Source organism: Emys orbicularis, chromosome 25 (assembly GCF_028017835.1).
Source record: "Emys orbicularis isolate rEmyOrb1 chromosome 25, rEmyOrb1.hap1, whole genome shotgun sequence".
NCBI lineage: Eukaryota > Metazoa > Chordata > Testudines > Emydidae > Emys > Emys orbicularis.
Genome location: NC_088707.1, coordinates 4,542,989 through 4,563,880, shown reverse-complemented (window position 1 = coordinate 4,563,880; position 20,892 = coordinate 4,542,989). Strand labels below are relative to the sequence as shown.

At 48.0% G+C, this 20,892-nt stretch overlaps 1 protein-coding gene across 1 annotated transcript in view; it reads left to right on the top strand.

Moving 5' to 3' along the window:
* Positions 1 to 638: 638 nt before the first annotated feature.
* MLLT6 (MLLT6, PHD finger containing) overlaps positions 639 to 20,892 on the top strand; it is a 66,899-nt gene continuing 46,645 nt past the window's right edge. Inside the window, exons 1-7 of the mRNA XM_065422578.1 lie at positions 639 to 1,027; positions 6,496 to 6,575; positions 12,897 to 12,951; positions 14,728 to 14,837; positions 16,714 to 16,817; positions 17,384 to 17,477; positions 20,449 to 20,553. Of these exons, the coding sequence (XP_065278650.1) occupies positions 919 to 1,027; positions 6,496 to 6,575; positions 12,897 to 12,951; positions 14,728 to 14,837; positions 16,714 to 16,817; positions 17,384 to 17,477; positions 20,449 to 20,553 (657 nt within the window). The 5' untranslated portion in view covers positions 639 to 918. The remainder of the gene's footprint in view (positions 1,028 to 6,495; positions 6,576 to 12,896; positions 12,952 to 14,727; positions 14,838 to 16,713; positions 16,818 to 17,383; positions 17,478 to 20,448; positions 20,554 to 20,892) is intronic.

The following is a 20,892-nucleotide window of genomic DNA, read 5'->3' as shown; positions in this document are numbered from 1 at the left end:
TGATTATGTCCTTCTGGTTCCAAAAGAGGTGTGTGGTTGACTGGTCAGTTCCTAACTCTGGTGCTAACTCTGGTGCTGGTAACTCTGATTAGTGTCCTAATAATCTAATCCAGTGTACTGTAATAGCGCTCCTAACGCTAGGCTTTTCCAGCTACACTTTTAGTATTTAACGTCAAGATATCCTCACGCAATGGATGTGAAGCTCGAAGGGCCATTTTCCTCCCTGTTCCCCTGGCAAGATGCTTTTTCTAACAGGTGCCAATGGGTTAACAAATAATTATTTTAGCTTTTTAGGAGCCAACGCATGCCAGACGGTGGCGCTGGCGGTGCCCATATCTGTCAAGAAGGAATTGTATAGATAATAGGATTTGGGGAATGGTCCTAGCTGATCACTCCGGAGATATCCAAACTGACTGGAGTGGGCAAGCATCCTGCATTTTGGAAACACGTAGGGGTGCACATTTAGATTCCTGATCAGTTTCCAAGGGGAAAGATGCTAAAGGGAGGAAGGAGGGGAGAAGAAGAAGAAAAAAAAAAGCTCCCTACCCAGTCAGGCGGCAGTCCCTGAACCTAAGATTTTACAGGTTTCAGAGTAGCAGAGCTTCTACGTAGCCATGATTGCTGTATAGACTGGAGAGCTTGTATGTGTGTGCGTGTGTGTGTGTGTGCCTATGTGTGTGGATGGGAATGTGCCACCCTCCAGCGCCTGCCTGAGCCCTTAGCCAGCGCCTGCTCTGCCTGATTGTCTCCTGGCAGGAACAATGTGGGTTTGCACTGGGGGTCCCAGACCCCTGTCCCCGCCTGTGGAAACCGTGTGAAAGGCAGAAGGGGGCAACGCACGGAGGAGGAGGAGGAGGAGGAGGAGGAGTGTGTCCGTAGCAGGAGGAGGGGTGGAAAAAAGGAAGCCCTCATGGAAGTATGAAGGAGATGGTGGGAGGCTGCTGCGTTTGTTCTGACGAGAGAGGATGGGCAGAGAACCCGCTGGTCTATTGCGATGGACACGGTTGCAACGTGGCTGTACATCAAGGTAAGGCAGGGAGGGGAAGACCCCCCCCTCCCCAGCGCCGGGCTTGGCTTGTGGGGAGTGGAAGGGGTGTGGGGAGAAGGGGGGGGAAAAACCAGATCCCCGCCCCCCTTCCACGCCGACCTTTCCAGGCACACAACAGTGATGGGAAGCTCTGAGCCATCCCGAGCTGGGGGGGGGGCTTTGTTTTATCCCTATTGTTCGAAATAACGGTATTATTGATGGGCCCTGCTGCGGGGTAGGGGACTATGCCCAGGCGGAGCAGGGGGCAGGAGGAGAAGCGGTTTGGGGACCCTGGTGTGTGTCTACATTGGGGTGGGAGTGAAGGGGGGGTGGGATTGGGGTTTTTTGAGGGAGGGGCGCTAAGTGGGGAGTGGGTTCTTAGCCCCGGGTGCTGGGTTTTGGGGGGAGGGTTCGCCCAAGCAGCAGCACGCAAACGGGAGTCTCCCGGGTTGTTTACTATTCGCTGTTGTTATGGTTAGGAGCAGGGTAAACTCTGGGAGTCGTTAGCACGGAGCAGTGACCTCTGGCTGCGTTTCCCCGGCTTCCTTCCGGAGGACTGTGTGTTTATTAGGAGGGACCGAGGGGGACGGCGGTGTGGACAGGATCCTTAGGGAAAGTGTGTGTGGGTTTGTGGGTGTGGATCTGATGGGAGGTGCAGACCCCCGCTGTGGAGGCGGGGCAGGGCCTTGCAGAGGTGACAGAAAGGCAGGGAAAGGGACCGGCGCTGGCTGCTTTAGCAGATTATTAACGTGGGGGCGGGCGGGCGGGCCGCAGGATTGCGAAGAGGGTTAAAAGACCTCGCTTGGCAAGTGTTTCTTCAGCTCCCTGCTGCACATGGCTGGGTTATTAATGCCTCCCCGGAATGAGTTAACCCTTTCGAGGGGCAGCACCGGGACCCTTTCACAGGCTGGGTTCTGCAGAGGGAGGCAGCCCCACTTATCCCGCCCCCCATCCCCAATAAGGATCACTTGCATTTGTACATGACTTTACCTACAGGGCAGCACACACCCGAGCTGGAAATGTTGCCCTCCTCAGATCTGTGGGAAATAGTTGTTTTAGTGAAAGCCCAGCAGAAAGAGAGATGGTAAAAAGCTGAAGAAGCATAAGATTATTATGTGATTTTTGTTTAATAATAGAAAGTATCCTGGTCTCACCTGGTGTCTGTCTATCATCATGCATAAGCCAATATCTATCTATCTATCTATCTATCTATCTATCTATCTATCTATCTATCTATCTATCTGTCTATCCCCACACACACCCTCTATCTATCTATCTATCTATCTATCTATCTATCTATCTATCTATCTATCTATCTATCTATCCCCATACACAGCCATCTATCTATCTATCTATCTATCTATCTATCTATCCCCATACACAGCCATCTATCTATCTATCTATCTATCTATCTATCTATCCCCATACACACCCCACTATCTATCTATCTATCTATCTATCTATCTATCTATCTATCTATCTATCTATCCCCATACACACCCCACTATCTATCTATCTATCTATCTATCTATCTATCTATCTATCTATCTATCCCATACACACCCCACTATCTATCTATCTATCTATCTATCTATCTATCTATCTATCTATCTATCTATCTATCCCCATACACACCCCACTATCTATCTATCTATCTATCTATCCATCCCCATACACACCCCACTATCTATCTATCTATCTATCTATCTATCTATCTATCTATCTATCTATCTATCTATCTATCCCCATACACACCCCACTATCTATCTATCTATCTATCTATCTATCTATCTATCTATCTATCTATCTATCTATCCCCATACACACCCCACTATCTATCTATCCAGTGCACTGCCCTAAGTGCCCCAATAACAAGGAGGTGAGTGAAACCAGACAGTCACTACACTCTCCAATGAATTCACACAGCAAAATGGAAAAAAAAAAAAAAAAAAAGACAAAAACAGTATTTCACCCGTGGGCAAACACTTCTCCCAAGTGATCACTTTGTATCTGAGCTCTGAGTCCTCCTCAAAGGAAATCTGCCCAACACTTTCAAAAGCCAAGCCTCGGAACTTAAATTTGTAACTCTGCTAGACACCAAAAATCATGGACTTAATAAAGACACCAGATTTATGGCTCATAACAACAATCTGTAACTCACTAATCCTCCTTTGTCCTAGGACATCAGAGGTGATGACTGCTCACTTCTCCTTGAATGATCTCTTGCAATGTGCTAACTCCTGATCTGTTCCACCTTGTATTTAGCTGTGACACTCTCAGTACCTTTCCCAGACCTGAAGAAGAGCTCTGTGTAAGCCCTAAAGCTTGTCTCTCTCACCAACAGAAGACATTACCTCACCCACCTGGTTTCTCTTTCTCCTTATTATATATAAACCAATAACCATCATTATTATACATAAGCCAATATCTATCTATTGTACCCCAATATTTCTTTTTCTCTTGTTCTCTTTCTTTCTAGACTTTCTTATACAGGTTGCTGTGATTGGGAAGTTGGGCATTCTTCTGTGGCTTATATGCCATGCTCACACCTGTAAAAAGAGGTCATTTGCAACCAGGCGAGCAAGGGGAAGTTAAACAGAAGAAGCAGAGCTTGCAGGGGAATTCTCCTGACAAACAGATGCAGTGCCTCCTATCATAAAAGAGTTTATTCCAGGATGCCTCTAATGATCTGTTAGCATGTAGCTAGTCACTCTGAAATGACACTGGCTTGTTGTTTTAATGGCACCGGCGTAACTCTCCTACTTCCTATTTTTGTAATACCAGAAACTCGAGGATATTTTTCTTCACTGCTGATTATTGGGATTGGGGGGAAGAAGACATTGGCTTCTGTGCCCCACCCCTGGCCCTGAACATTAACACATATGCTTTTAATTGGTAACTAGGACCATTCCCACTTTTACGGTGCTTTATGATTCTGAAGTGTCTGGGTATACAAGCCAATGCAATTATATTGGGACTGTATATGTTTACTACTTGCTGCAGAGACAACAGAGCAGGCACAGAACATTGTTTTGGTAGGGCCTACAATACCAACTTTTAGTTTATAAAAGCCTGAGTCATAAAGTAGGGTATAAAGTATCCTACAAACTAGATATTTAGACCTGGAAGACTTGCCTCCTTCAGGTTATAATAATTTTAAGGGACATCCTATTTGATATCCAGAAACCTTGCCACCCTCCCTTACTATACTACCTATGAACATGGCATTTGGATATGATTTTGGCATACTTTAAATGTTCTCTTCCAAATAGAGTTGCTTTGTTAATTTATCTCTTTGTGCTTTTTCAACACCTGCAAAGGTAAACCATGTTAGCTTTTGACTGCATGAATAAAATAGAGCCAAAACCAAGCTTACTTTAAAACTTCACAACTGGTCAAAAAATGGAATGCAATTTTTTGTGGAAAATTTAATTAAAATGTTGTCCCTTTTTGTGACTCAAAATTATATTTTTCAACAAAAGTCTCATCAAAATGCAAATTAAGAACATTTTCAACTCTGGTCCATGTCCAGTTTATATTTTCTTTCTTTCTCGCTTCTTGTTCAAGCAACAGGCAGGGAAACTAATAATGTCTTCAGCTGAGTGCTTGCCTCTGGCCGTAAGCCCATTGCTAAAGATGGACCCAAGGCACTCCTTTGTCATTGCTTTTATATAGTTTCTATTTTCTTATGTATATGCCTTGGGCTCGACCTGGAGTGAGCCAGCCCTTTCAGTTTAACTCCACCACCCCCATTTTTTCCCCCGGCTCACATAAAATCTCAGACATTAGAGAAATGGAGAAAACTTATTGTGGCCCTGTCCCGTCTATCCCCAGGGAACATCACATGAGTGCTTCCAGCATTATATTTTCAGATGCTTTGTCCAACCTAGTTTCAATGGTGGGGACTCCATTCCAACTGTCAGCTCAGCTTTGAAGGTTGAGTAGGGAGGATGTAATTTGTTCTTTGCTGACGGGTCCCTACATCCTAGCTGGAGCATGAATGACCCTACCCCTGTCTTCTCTTTGCTTCTGTTGCTTTAAACCCACATGCATCCTTCCAGAGTGAGCAACCCTTTCTTAAAATCCAGCAAGTACATCCCTTGATGGGTTAGATAGAGGCACTGCTGCTGAAGGAGGTAGGGCATCCTCAAGTGACATCGCCAGTCCTTGGAAAGGATTATAATGGCCGGGATGTTGGCTTGCCCCATGGCAGAAGGGAAGCAGGCCGATTATAAAGGAGAGAGCTTCTGTTGACACAGAGGAAGCTGGAGACAATCAGTCATGCTGGGAGAGCAAAGAGAGGGGAACATTTTGATAAGAGTAGGGTAAAAATATGAAGATTTCCTGGATGCTAGCTGGAGGCTGTTACATTAAAATGGAGCTTGTTCCCCACATTGGTCCAAAATAGCCCAGATTTGGTGACCTTCCTGGCATGCTGAAAAAGGCATCTCTTTGACAGGGTTTTTGGAGAGGGCTAAGGGCATGCTTCTTACAGTGATGAAGAGATGGAAGAGATTTTATAGTTGTCTGGCTGGCAAAGTTCCTGGTGAAACGATTGCTTTAATGCTGCTGTGATTTTACTGTATTATTAATGATGGTTAGGGCACCTAGAGCCTTGGATAGGAGTCTTTTTAATTATTTTAAATCTAAATAAAGCAGAACCTGGTGGATTTGAAATTGGCTGGGGATTGTGGGAGTCGTCTCTCCACTCCATTTAGGCCAGATTTTCCAATGAGCTCAGCTCTCATTCGGGCCAGATTTTTCAGAAGCTTTCTGCATGTTGGGTGCTGACCTCTTCTGAAAGTCTGGCCCGATGTGTCACAGTGGAACTGCTGAGTACTTTGGAAAACTTGGTCACTTATTTAAGTGCTGAGCTCAGCTGAAGATCTGGCCTCAGTTGTGGATCTAAGGAGAATGTTCCTTACCTTTAAAGCCCTCCTCTGCAACCTAAAGCTAACTGCATGCCAGACAGCTGCTATGGTCCTGTGGCAAGGCCTTAGGTTTGAGAGCCAGACAATCCTGGGTTTTATTCCCCACTCTGCCAGTAAGGCAAGTCAGTTTGCTGCCTTGTGCCTGTGTTTACAGGGTGAAACTCCACAACCTGTGTTATGCTGCAGGTCAGACTAGAATTAGATGATCTAATGGTCCCTTTGGGCCTTCAGACTGGCTCTCTTTTTACAATGCACTAGGGTCTGCAGGTCTGACCAGAGCCAGAGGATGTTCTACAACAGATTTGTGGGGATGGGAGAGAGAGGTGGGTGTACAGTATTGTGTTGCCTGGTGGTGGGAGTCGAGAGGATAAGCTGCTGTTTAATTTTAATTTTTGCTCTTGTAATTTAAGTCTGGCTGCCTATAGCTTTGGAGAGACAGCCCCCCCCCTCTTTTTTTGTTTGTTTGTGTATGAATCTGAATAATTTAAACAAACAATGAAAAAGCCGAATTAATTTTCTCCTGCTTCCCCCTCACAGCTTGCTATGGAATCGTCCAGGTTCCCACCGGACCCTGGTTCTGTCGAAAATGTGAATCTCAAGAGAGAGCCGCCAGGGTGGTGAGTACGAATCACACCTGTCTTTACACTGACTAGATTATTCTGTTCCCCCTTTACTCCCCAGGAGTGGTCCAGTGGGGTGAGAAGTGGAACTCAGGAGATGTGGGTTCTCATCCCAGCTCTGCTGATAACCTTAGCCAAGTTACTCAAATGTTCTTCCTCCTATTGAAGTTTAATAGGATTTGAGTGCCTAACTCCCTTTGAAATTCCCTGCTTGATTTAAATCAAACCCATCTTGTATAGACAAGGCCAGAATCAGTATAAGCCTGGTTTAAGAGTGCCCACACAGCCTTTGTCACTGGTTTAACTACATTATTTTAAATCACAGCTTTAGTTAAACTAATGTAGACAAACCCTTGCTATGTATTTGTGCAGCACCTATCACAGTAGGGCCCCCAGTCTCAGCTGGGGATTGTAGGGGTCCTGGCAATACAATCATAGCTGTTTCACAGATGGGCACACAGAAGTGAAGTGAGTTGGCAAAGAGCTCAAGCTTAGGGCTTGTCTACACTGCAGAGTAGTAAATGGAAGAGTTAGGAAGAGAACCCATGTCTCCTGGCTTGCAGACCCCAACTCTAACCATTAGATCCCACCCCCTGTTGGAACCGGGACTGCAAACAAGACCTGACTCCCAGACCCCGCCCCTTCTCTAACCACTGGGAAATGCTGCTTTTATATACACTGTGGTAAAGAGTCTGGAATGTGCCTGAAGGTGGTTTTATCTCACGCAAATAGTTTCCTAACAGAGGGTCAGGACAGGAACGGTAATCTGGATTTCACGCCCCTCCTCCCCCTCGCCTGTGCGGAGGGAAGGACACCCTGCTGCGTTAGTTACAATGCAAACAGTGTCTAAGCTGAAATAATATACGTGCACATGCAAGTCCTCCTCGGGGGGGCCCCTCACCTGTGAACCTTGTGAGGACTGTAATGTTTCAGCAGGAGACTATGCCCCACAATCTACCTTTAAGATAGCAGGAGAATAATGGCCCTGCAGGTGGTTCCTCTTTTAACTCACCCTTGGTGAAATCTGTTGGACAATGCATAGTGGGCTTCAGTCATGGCATTCATTCATGTGACATTCAATCCCAGCTCCATAATAACCGGACAGTGATAATCTTATTTCCTAAGAAGAGCAGGGGGTGACTGCCTATCTAAATCTCTTACCTTATGTGTGTTAGACGCCAGCAGTCCTAACAGCAGATGCACAGATGGGTAAATACCTAGAAAGAGTCTAGTCCTTTGATGTAGGAAGCCGTGCATCTGGTGATCAGAGTGAGGGACTGACTCAGCTCTTGTGAGTTCTATGCTGAGCTCTGCTAGCTATTTACTATGTGGCCTTGTATACCACAACACAGTGCATTGGGTAGTACACTAGAAGACGTGGGTTGTGTTCCTGGCACTGCCAGAGTCTGGTGGCTTTGCTGTACCCTAGTTTCCTCCTCTTTAAGAGGAAAATTATCTGCCTGTGGGTAGCCTTGGTTGCAAAACACTGCTGTAGAAGTGCAAGATGTTCTTAGGATCCATTGGCATCCATATCTCACTTGCCGTGATTGGCTCTGAGCTGAACTACACTGAGAAATAACAGCCAGCCTCTAATAAGGTTTTGCACTTACATAGCTCTCGCCACCTGAGAATCTCAAAGCACTTTATAAAGATTAAACCTTACCTCCCCCCAAAACATGAATTGGGTGAATATTTATGGCCTCATTACAAATGGGGGAACTAAAGCACAGGGAAATATATGACTTGCCCAGGGTTTTAAAACCTAGATCTTGAGATTCCATACCCCTGCTCTGACCACACTCCCTCGAGCTGGGAAGAGAATCCAGGAGGCCTCACTCCCAGTTCCCCGCTCTAACCATTAGGTTGTACTCCCCGCTCTAGGAGTCCTAACCTCTAGGCCCCCCGCTCTAACTTTTAGGCTCTGTTCCTTTCACGGAGCTGGAAAGAGAACCCAGGAAGCTAGACTAGAGACCATGTTGGTTGAATGTAAGGAAGAAGTACTGCTAATCCCTACTCAGAACCCCTCCTCAAATTCGCAGGTCCCTAAAGGATGCTGTGGACGTTAGTGTGCTTATAGTAAGCAACTGAAAACCTATTCCACTTTGTAATCAAATTGTCTCTGAAGCCCCGTGAGCTGCAATGGCCCGGAGGGCGGCTTTAGCTGTCTTTTAGAAGCAGGGCTATTAAAAGTCTTGTGTGGGACTGTTAACCCCTCTTGTTATGATCAGAGCTTTGCTAATCGCATGGTGGGAGAGACACTTTGATCTAAGGGTTGGAGGGGAGAGTGTAGGGGCCTTTTCAAGTGCAAATTTCTTATTACAGGGCTTCGGTTTACTCTGTTCTCTCTGGGCTTTGCTGGAGTTGCCGTGCGGATCATGGGAGCAGCTCTTCAGTGCCCTCTCTGGCAATCCCAACCCAGTCAGCAGCGGTGTGCAATGCAGCCATGACTATTCAAATACCAAAACAATACCCAGTGTCTTTCATTCTTGGGGGGGGGGGGGGCTGACTGCTGAGTTCCTGATGGACTCTGCCATTTCCCCCCACATTGCTTATTATTTTTAATATTATTTAGCGCTGGTGAAAGTTGGCTGTTTGACAACCCATGAGACTTGAGTCTCTTATTTATCCAGAGAGTAGGTTCAGCATAGGCCAGGAGAGCAGAAGCTTCCCAAACTCTGCCCATGGCCAACACACACACACACACACACACACACACACACACACACACACACACACACACACACACACACACACACACACACACACACACACACACACACACTAATGTGTATTGCACTAGAGATCAGAGACCAGGGCCCCTGTGATGCTAGGGGCTGCTCAAATACAACTACAAGATGATTACAGAGTAAGGGTCTGATTCTCCATTGTCATGCATCTTCTGCAGTCATTGACACCAGACCAAAGTGGGTGTGAACCATTATCAAATTGGAGTGGGAGGATCAGACGCCCAGTTTGCACTGGTGCAAAGTGCATGGTGATACAGAATCAGGCCCTGGTGCAGCTACCCTGTTGCAAACCCCTCCTGTAGACACAGCTTGCGCTGGTGCAGCATGATTTCCTCTGTTTTGAAACGGGTCTAATCTGCCCTGGGGCAAATTGTGTGTGTTCCACCAGCGTAAAGCACATCTGCACAGTGGCTAACACCCCAGTGTAGAAAAGAGCTCAAGCCTATAGAAGAGGTTACCTCCAGGGGGCAGAGAGGAGTTGGGTCTCCAGGGCCCCTTCAACTATAGATGTTTTTGCTGAGAATGCCAAAAGGGAGCAATTGTTTGTTGCTAACTGTGATGGTGATTTTTCTAACTCGGGACACTATTCCACTGAGGAGTGGAATCTCTAGAGCTTGTTACATACAGCAAACCCAAACAAGGGCCCCACATCCACTACCCCCCCCCCAGCTCATGTTGATGGACCCCATAACTACAGCTGGTCATAAATTTTCAGTGGAAATGGCTTTTTCAACAAAATGGACATTTTCGCAAAAAAAAAAAAAAAAAAAAATCAGTTTTTCATTGAAAATTTTCGGGGTTTGGATTTTTCATCCCAAACCTGAAAAACTTAAAAGAAAAATGTCAATAAAAATAGAAAATACATTTTGTTTGCCTTTAATTTTTCAGGGGAGGAAAAAAAATAATTTCTCTCCTGCAGCCTCTTTTCGCAAACATTAGTGCGAGGTTGGAGGCACAAGTTTGCCAGCATCAGACACGCTCCTGGGAATACACATTTGGTGTAGAATCCACGTCAGTATTGGCCCAGCCATCTTGAAAGCTCATTGTGGGTTGCGGTCATCCAACCAGGGAGCAGGAAAAGTGCCATGTGAGCCCTCACCTGTCACAAATAGTCAGATACAAATAGCCAGTGATATAAAAAAGTGTGGAAAGAATTAATACTGGGACTCACCATCCGCTGTGGGGTGCTGGGTGGATCCTATGTCCGGGGCAAGGTGTGTTAATGAGTCTCCACTTCCATTGTCCCCTACGGCCATTTTAATTAGTGCAGGCAGGTGTGTGTTCTTGAGACAGTCTCTTGTCTGTTCCCTCCTGGCGGCTTCCTTTGCTGGAACTGCAGGGGGCTGGCTGGGTTTGGGCAGGTCTTGCCTCCCCTCACAGCCGGAGGGCATTTCCTCAGCCCCTTCTGGCTCCAGCAGCCTCCCTGGTTGTGGGGCTCCCTCTCCTGCTTCCGGAGAGGCTGGTGGAGATGGGAAGCAGGCCCAGGAAGGACCCGCAGCCTGGTGTGAGGCAGGGAGTTGGTCCTGGGGGGCTGGTGGTGCTGTGGAGGGGGCCCGGGGCTGAGTTGGGTCTCGTCTCCTCCCCGCCCGCCATGGCCATTTCTCTCAATGGGGCCAGCCCCCCTCACTGCCACACTGCACTATCTCTGGGGCCACTTCCTCACTCTCTGGGCTGCCTGCCCCTTTCCCTTCTCCACACCGGGCAGCCGACCCTCGCCCACTGAGGCCTGCTCAGTGACCGGCTGAGGGAAGATGGTGAAAGGTGGGTGGGGGCCTCCAGCCATTGGTCAGAAGGAGAGCTGGGGCGGGGCTCCCTTTGGAATTCCGGCCTCTGCATCCTGGTGAGTCCTGCAGCCCTGGGCAGAGTGCCTGCGCTAGGGTGACCAGATGTCCTGATTTTATTGGGATAGTCCCGATATTTGGGGCTTTTTCCTATATAGGCTCCTATTACCCCCCCAGCCCCGTCCCGATTTTTCACACTTTCTATCTGGTCAGCCTTTATGACCAACCCATATTATGTGAAATATCTTCCCATTACAGGTATAAAAATTGGTGCCTGGGCCCTGATAAACCATGGACAGAAAAAGGTGTAGGATTTTTTGAATTCATTGTTTCCTGCAGATGCTTTGCCCATCTTTGAGCTGAAACCCTCCAAGCTCATTTCACACAGTCATTCATAACTCTTGGGCCCAGGATTGTAAAGGCTTTCTGGCATTGCCACACTCAGCATGGCAATGCCTAACTGATTTAAGAGTCTAAATCTCTTTTTCAAAAGGGATTGAGGCACTTAGGAGCTAAAATTGCATTGACAGTTGATAGGATTTAGGTGTTGCAACACTGACCACAGCAGCGCCTAAATAGCTTTAAAAATCTGCTCCTTGGTCACTACTGACTGAGGCTGGACCAGTGACCTAGAAATGAAAGATGCTGTATCCCCTGAGCTAGCTTCCATCCTTCCACCAAGTGTATTATCACAACGAGGCAAATAGAAAAGTGACCTTGGCTTAGATCCTCAGCTTGTGTGAATCACCATTGTATTACTGAAATCTATGGAGCTATACCAGTGATTCTCAACCCCTGGAGGTACGCAGAGGTCTTCCAGCAGGTACATCAACTCACCTAGCTATTTGCCTAGTTTTACAACAAGCTACATAAAAAGCACTAGCAAAGTTAGTACAAACTAAAATTTCATACAGACAATGACTTATTTATACTGCTTTCTATTACTATACACTGAAACGTACGTGCAATATTTATATTCCAGCTGGTTTATTTTATAATTATATGGTAAAAATTAGAAAGTCAGCAATTTTTCAGTACAAGTAGGCTGTGACACTTTTGTATTTTTGTGTCTGATTTTGTAAGCAAGTCGTTTTTAAGTGAGGTGAAACTTGGAAGTACGCAAGACAAATCAGACTCCTGAAAGGGGTCCAGTCGTCTGGAAAGGTTGAGAGCCACTGAGCTACACCAATTTACACCGGTTAAGGATCCGGGCTCTTAATCAGTCATTGGATCCCTCTGGTGTAAATGCAGCACTCTGGTATGAGAGAGATAAGGTCAGTGTGGTAACATTTTATTGGACCAACTTCTGGTGGAGGAAGGTACAAACTTCCGATCTACACAGAGCGCTTCTTCAGGTTGGGGGCAGGAAGCCGAATAGCTCAGACGGAAGGAAGCAGAGTGACTCAGACACTTTTACTTCCTTCCCCAGACCTGAAGAAGAGTTCTATGTAGCTCAGAAAGTTTATACCTTCCACCAACAGAAATTGGTCCAAGATGTTACCTCCCCCACCTTGCCTCTCTCATGTCCTAGGACCAACACGGCTACAACACTTCAAACACTTTGGTATTGCAGACAGGACAATATCTGGCTCTGCTATTGAGTATCCTCCCCCCCACACACACACACACATACACACACATACACACACACACACACACACACACACACTTCCTCTCAGTGAAGAAAACATCATCCCACATAATCCAGCCATGTGCTAAATGAGAACATCTCTGTCCCCCATCCCCTACCAGGAATCATACTAACCTCATTGTTTCTGTTTGATTTCAAGAGATGCGAGCTGTGTCCCCACAAAGACGGAGCCCTGAAACGGACCGACAATGGAGGTAAATGCCCCTGCACAGAGTAGCCAGCTTGCTTTCTCATTGCATTGTCTGCTGGGGTGATGGCAGCACCAGTTCTGGATGCAGAGTAGTGGTTAACAACCCAGAAATTACTGCACTCATTGTCCATCTAGGTTGCCAGTGCTGGATGCTGTCTAGGTTGCCAACCAGTGGACAATGCTGAATGCTCCAGAGGAAGGAGTAACATCTCCCCTATCATACACACATGTACCTCCTAATGTACCTACAAAGGCAACACTATTCTCTGGAAAAAATTCCTTCCTGACCCCCAGCTGATATTCTGGTTTATGCCCTGAAGCATGGGGATGGCCTTTGTAATTTTCACCTAAGCTAGTGTCACTGCAGATGCTGCTATTGTTCATATAAATATATAACCTACTAAACTATTTACTTCAATCATATGCTGTAGCAGTGAGTTACAAAGGTTAATTATGCTGGAGAGAACACCTCCAAGTAGGGATAAGAGGGGAATTGATTCTCCGAGAGAGCTATTCAATCCTTGCCCTCTCTGCTGAGACTTCCAGCAAAGGAGTTGGTTAGTGGGGAGGCAGCATGGCCTAGTGGATAAAGAAGAGGTTCTGTTCCTAGTTCTGTCACTGGGTTGCTGGGTGACCTTGGGCAAATCACTTCACCTTCCTGTAACTTAGTTTTTCCCCATCTATAAAATAGGGAAAACGATACTTCCTTGGTAAAATGCCTAGAGATCTATGGAGGAATAAGAGCTAGGTATTCTTATCATCATTACTAGTGGCTGTTGGGATGATGGTTCAACTTGGGCACTTGTCCCCAAGGAACTGGGCTGAGACCCTGCAACTCATTGCACAGAGACAACTGAAGAGCCCTCAGGTGGCAGCAGTTACTAATGAATAGATGTGGAAGGCTGAGATTTTTATCGGTAAATGTCAGTAAATGTTGATTTCACCGTACACACACAAACTGGTGAAAAAAAATTTCCATCGATAATTAAAATGCACAGATAGGCAAAGTAAGAAAAATGCTGCTTGAGAACGTCTTAGAATTTGATTTAAGGATATTTACTTTGTATAGTTGATGTGATGTTGACAATTTTTGTGTGAACGGTTAGTAAGCTTTAAGTCTATGAATCTCAATGCCTAGTGTCGTTAAATAATTATTGTCTGACCTCTGCTATTGTCTGGACCCCCCCCCCCAGAATGTCCCGCCATTATGAAAATTTTAATAGATAACAATTATAAATAACTGCTTAAAAATAAACATAGATAGTAGATATTGACATTATCAAAATATACAAATTGAATTTTGCCAAGCCTACTAATCACCTAGGCTATGTCTGAGCCAGTCAGCTAAACCTGAAAGAGTTCAGTTCTTTTTAAGGTGAAATGTTTTCATTTTGGATGGGCTGCCCCTGTTGGCTGGAAGGCAAAGCATGGTCCTGACCTGCAAGAAATTTGTGTCTCAGGTACAGGAGTTCTCTGGTCTGGAAAGAGTGGGCATAGGGGATTTGTGTACCTCTGGAACATGGCAGCCCCTGCTGGCTGGCCTTCAGACTGGCAATAGCATAGGCTCTCTTTCTCTCTCCCCATCCACTGATCATCACCATAGGATCTGAGTAACTAACAAAATTTTCACAAAGGCCAGGATGTGATTTAGTTTAGTTCCCGCCCTTCCAGCCTCCCCCGAACCTTGATTCCAGCCCGCTGCCTGTTTGCTGTCCTCCCCAGGTCTCTGGCATCTCATGGGGGCCTGCTGTGATCTTCTCTCTCCCGTTTGCCTCCCCAGGCTGGGCCCATGTCGTCTGTGCTCTGTACATCCCCGAGGTGCAGTTCGCCAACGTGCTGACCATGGAGCCGATTGTCCTGCAGTACGTACCTCACGACCGTTTCAGCAAGGTGAGGCTGCCTGAGGAGGAAGAAGAGTTATTAGAGCTAAAAGACACGGTTGGCACAAGAACAAATGGGGTTAAACTGGCCATGAATAAACTTAGGCTGGAAGTTAGAAGAAGGATTCTGACCATCAGAGGAGTCCCTCTGGAGCAGTGGGGAGAGCAAACAACCTAACTAGTTTTAAAATGGAGCTTGATAGAGTTATGAACAGGATGATATGACAGCCTGCCAACCCCTGAGCACACCCGCTTGTGGCGTGGCATGGCCCCAGTGCTTAATTCGTGCCAGGGCTCAGCCCTGGCGCCTCTAGGCTTGCTGTGTTCGTTATGAAAGTAAAAAAATTGCTTGAGCCCTGGCACCTCTTTCATTACAAATTAAGCCCTGCGTGGCCCTGCAGGCCCTCTCCTCTCTCTTCCTCTTGTCATGCAATGATTTACTAGTAGACCAGAGTACTTAGACCAAGATTCCGCCCCTCCGGCCCCAGGAGGCTTATTTATTAACTCTTGCACAGAGTACAAACTCCTTAGCTCCTCAAATCCACCCTTTTTCTGGGAGCTAATTCAGACAGGCCTCCTCTCCTTAAATCAGACGTCCCACAGTCTCCACCTGGGCCTGTGTGGTCTCAGCCAGGTAGACTTCTGCCTCCTGCTAGCATCTCTAGATGCTGCTTTCCATGAGAGCCTCTTTTCTCTAGGTGCACCCCCCCTCAGCTGAGCTCTTACCTTTTTATCAGGTGCAAGGGGGTTAATTATTGGCGGGGGGGGGCTGGGCTCATTCTCCTTAAAGAAGCCCTTCGTAGGTAAACTGGGCCCTGACTCCTTTTAAAGGGGCCAGCCTCCCTGGGACATAAGGGCGGACTCTGTGATACAGGAGGTCTGTCAGTCCTTTCTCCCTTTACTCCAGATGCCCCCACCTCCATATGGTCTTTGTTGGGCCTTTTCTAATTCCCTGCATTTCCTATCCACTTTGGGTTCATTTCCAGATATTTTATTCCCTTTCAAAAACATATAATAAAGTGAAGTCTCATTAGAATTCTAGAATCACAGGGTTAGAAGGGACCACACGGGTCATCTAATCCAATCCCCTGCCAAGATGCAAGATTTGTTGTGTCTAAACCATCCCAGGCAGATGGCGATGATCCAGCCTCCTTTTGAAAACCTCCAGAGAAGGAGCTTCCACGACTTCTCTAGGCAGCCTGTTCCATTATCCTGTGGTTCTTTCCGTTAGAAAGTGTTTCCTGAGGTTTAATCTAAATCTGCTCTGCCGTAGTTTGAATCCATTGCCTCTTGTCCCGCCCTGTGGCAATTCTTGCAAGTTACCTTCATTTCCCTCCGTTGCCATGGCTCAGCCTCTGACTTGTGCCTTTGCATTCCCATTGCCCTCACCCGGCCCTTGCCCAGAGAACACTTCTCCTTGTGTATGCAATGCCCCATATTGTGGTGTGAGCGGGACGGGGGAGTGGGATTAGACTGCATCTGTCCCCCCTGTATTATTAGGGGATGGCAGGAGTGGAGCTTCATCTACCTCAAGCATTGCAGGGAGAATGGGGATGGGTCTCCCTTTGACCCACATGTTATGGGGAATTTGTGGGCTGAAGCTCTCTTTGACTCACGGGTTATGGAAAAACATGCGTGGGGAGGAAGGGGAAGGAGGCTGTTATTGGGATCAATGGGGCTGAGGCTGAGTGGAACACTGAAAAATACACCAGTATCAGTGTCACAGGAAGGAACTGACACGGCCCAACGAGGAGGAGTTTGGGAAGGTCTTTGCTGCATATGGAGCAGTGTGCATGGGATGGGGAAGGCCTGTCCTTTGGCTGCCCATTGCATGGCCTCCACGGGGTTAGGGGGACGGCTCACAGCCCTCTGTTTCCTTTCCCCAGACTTGCTATATCTGCGAAGAGCAGGGCAGGGAGAGCAAAGCAGCCTCTGGGGCTTGTATGACCTGCAATCGACATGGCTGCCGGCAAGCCTTCCATGTCACCTGGTGAGTCGCCGCGGTAACGGCCCCCATCCGCTGGTTTCTCTGCCACAGCCTTGAGGCCATGTTAAAGAACAGACAGGGCCCCACTCCAAGGGGAACTGGGCAAATAACACTGGCTTTATATTTGGGGGGGGGGGGATCCCCCCCACAACTACCAGAAGTGGAGGAGATTCCCCCAGGTTGTGTGAAATTTCACAAGAAGGAGGCATTCCCAGGGCGGGGTGGTGAGTGATGGGGAATTCTCTAGTACTGGGTGAAATCCAATGATAGAGAGGCTGACTCATAGCCCAGGGATGCTGTTTCACACGCACAGGGCCTGGAAGAGCTTAATCAGAAATATGTGATTTTTAAGGTCCCATCTAGGGTGACCAGACAGCAAGTGTGAAAAATTGGGACGGGGTGGGGGGTAATAGGAGCCCATATAAAAAAAAAGCCCCAAATATCGGGACACAAACCATTTATTGAACAGGCCAGGATGGGAAGCATCCAGCCCCTCATGGGACGGAGCACTCAGCACATGGCCTGTTGAGGTTTATGCTCTGCCACCCTCCCCATCTTGTGTATTTCAGCGCCCAGATGGCTGGCCTCTTGTGTGAAGAGGAAGTCCTGGAAGTCGACAATGTCAAATATTGTGGCTACTGCAAGTATCACTTCAACAAAATGGTGAGTCCCTTTGTTTCGCTGGTAGGGCTTATTCCCGCTTGAAAGGGGAGGCAGAGTCTTGGGGGTTGACCCCGGATCGTCCCAATGCCTGGCAGCAGGAGAGGACCTGAGGACATGTAGACGAGACCGTCAGTCTGTGCCATGGACCACTCCCTGGTTCTCTTGCTCTGACAGGGCTAGCAGAGCCTGCGAGTGGCTACCCTCCCTGACCTTTGACCCAAAGCACTTTAAAACTATGGGGCTGGTTCTGGCCCCCTGCTCCTGCCCCTGTAGGGTACTCTGGGAGCACTGAAGGGCCGTAAATAAACCTTAAGGGGCCAGGGGGAAATTCTCCAGGTGCAGGAGCAGGGTAGGGATGATGTAAGCTGCCCATTACTGCTCTGGCCTAGGCGGTGGTGTTGGGACCAGTAGGGGACGTGTCAGGGCAGGAGGGAACCCCCCGACTAAGGGGGTTCTGAGCCCATATGCCTTCCTGAAGAGGTTGCTGTAAGACAGAGCTGCCCTAATTTATGCCTGGAATCTGGGGTGGCCCAAAGATGGCATGAAGCCACCCAGGAGACGCAGCACAGAATCTGGCCCTATCTATATATACAGCCCCATCAAAATGCAGCCACTTCTGGGGAGGAGGGTGGCATGCTGCCTGGCATTCTGGGTAGATTTGGGGCAAGAGGAACATGGGCTCCTCCCCATTACATCACAAGAGGAATAGGAGGGAGAGGGACCCTTCCCAATTTAGAGCCCCCTTCTCTCCCCAACCCTACTGGAAAGGACACCTAATCCCCTGCACTCTCGGCCCCTCCTTTGTTTGCTGGCCTTTCCCAATCTCCTTCCCGCTTCTCAGGGCTGTCACATTCAGTGTCTAATACCTCCGGCCTCCTCCCCAAGGTCAAACCAGAGACCACATTCCTGCTATGTGGGTCCCTTCATCACCCCAAAAGCAACAGAGAGTCCTGTGGCACCTTTAAGACTAACAGATGTATTGGAGCATAAGCTTTCGTGGGTGAATCCCCACTTCGTCAGATGCATGTTGCTTTTTACAGATCCAGACTAACACGGCTACCCCTCTGATACTTCATCACCCAAGACAACCGTGGTCCTGTATCTACTTTCCCGACGCACCGATAGGCAGCAGGGCTCCCCAGCAGCCACCTCCCCAGGGGGCTGAGAACAGAGCCTCCCTGACCCAACATCTTATTCAAGAGCATTGGCCTTATCTAGGAAGGGGGCCTGGATGTAGAAGCCAAGCAGGGGGCGGGGGGGGGGGAGTGTCTGGTTTGGGCCTATCTATATATATCTGTGTGAGCTAAGCAAGGGTTTAGGGTGGTGCAAATCAGGTCAGAGCGCCGTTGCTGGCACAATTCACCTCCTCATCATAGGTAAGCTCCTCTCCTCCTTGCTTACAAAGCTCTCACACCCAGGCTGGGCCTAGCTACTTCCTCCGCCTCATGCGTGTCTTTGTGCATTGGCCATGTATAGGGCAACCAGATGTCCCGTTTTTATAGGGAAAGTCCCGTTTTTTGGGACTTTTTCTTATATCGGTGGCTATTACCCCCCACCCCCGTCCCGTTTTTTCACAGTTGCTGTCTGGTCACCCTAGCCATGTGGCATACAGGAATTGGATAGTATCCCTTGAAGCAGTCTGTGAACCCTCCAGTGCAGGGGTAGGCAACCTATGGCACACGTGCCGAAGGCGGCACGTGAGCTGATTTTCAGTGGCACTCACACTGCCCGGGTCCTGGCCACCGGTCCGGGGGGCTCTGCATTTTAATTTAATTTTAAATGAAGCTTCTTAAACATTTTAAAAACCTTATTTACTTTACATACAACAATAGTTTAGTTATATATTATAGACTTAGAGAAAGAGACCTTCTATAAATGTTAAAATGTATGACTGGCACGCGAAACTTTAAATTAGAGTGAATAAATGAAGACTCGGCACTTCTGAAAGGTTGCCGACCCCTGCAGTGGCACTCAGAGCAGAAGTATGCATGTGCAACTAGGCTTGGCATGTCAGTTGTGTGTACTAAACGCACTTGTTGGGCTCCCTGTATGGTTTCTTCACACCATTATTGTTGTGTAAAGGGCAAAAGGCACAAGAGGAGGGATGTGAAGTGGAGCGACATATAAGAAGCGGGGGGGGGGGAAGGGCGGTCCATCTGACCAGATGGAGAGGGGAAATAAGGGAAAGCATGTCTCATTAATCCCCTGACCTCATTCAGCTTGCCCAGGAGGTTGGCAAGCTGTAGATTATCCTGCTTGTAATCTTCTTTCTAGTGAAAGGGTGAAACTCCTCCATCCTCCCTTCCCAAGACTGGTCCAACATGTGCAGATCCAGCAAAGGGCCATGTGGCCCCTGTCTTAGGCCACGTCGACACCACGGGTGTTACAGCGGCACAGCTGCAGCTATGCCATTGTAGGGCTGTAGTGTAAGATGCTTTTACGTCGACAAAAGGGGGCTTTCTGTCCCTGTCGGTAATCCACCTCCCTGAGCAGCGGTAGGTAGGACGAGGAAAGAATTCTTCTGTTGACCTAGCCACGCCTACACCGGGGGTTGCCTCGGCTTAGCTACAGCATTCAAGGGTGTGAATTTTTCATACCCCTGAGTAGGGTGACCAGATGGGATGAAGAAAATATCGAGACACATGGGGGGGGGGGGGGAGTCCCGCTGGCGGAGCAAAAAAACAAACAAACAGGAGTGCGAAATATCGGGACAAATTGCGTCCCAACCAAACATCGGTCGGGACGTGGGACAAATGCCTAAATATCGGGACGGTCCCGATTTTATCGGGACGTCTGGTCACCCTACCCCTGAGCAACGTAGCTAGGTCGATCTAAATTTTAAGCGTAGCCGAGGCCTTAGTCATGATTTTGCTGTAGTGCTGAAGCTTTGGCCCTGAACTCACCGTTGGCTCTTTGTTTTTTGTCTATTCTCCATCTCCTCCCCCCACCCCCACTCTGCTTATCTCAGAAGACATTGCGTCACTCTGGAGGCAGCTCCTTCATCGCCGGGAGAAGAAGCCGGTCTGTGTCACCCGCTCAGGAGAAGCCTGTCTCCCACCATGAGAGGCCAAAGAAGGTAATGCTCCCCTTGGTACGTGTCTGTGCATTGAGAGAGCAAGGACTTGATCATATGGGGTGAAAGAGGGGAGAAGAGGGTGTGGAGGACACCGGTATCCTGTCTGATGTGTCATTGCCATCCAAAGGTGTTCACAGCTGGAGATTTGCCCGTTGGGCTGCATTTTCAAATCGCACTCTAGAAATACCTGCTAAATTTGGAAGCATAGCCATGGTGCATGTGAAACGCTGCACGTACAAAGGGAACACGTGCCAGCAGAGGTGCCCCTGTAACATGCTTCCCCTCCCTTCCCAGCGGCTGCTCCGTATGGAGGACAACAGTCTACTGCTGCCGCCCGCT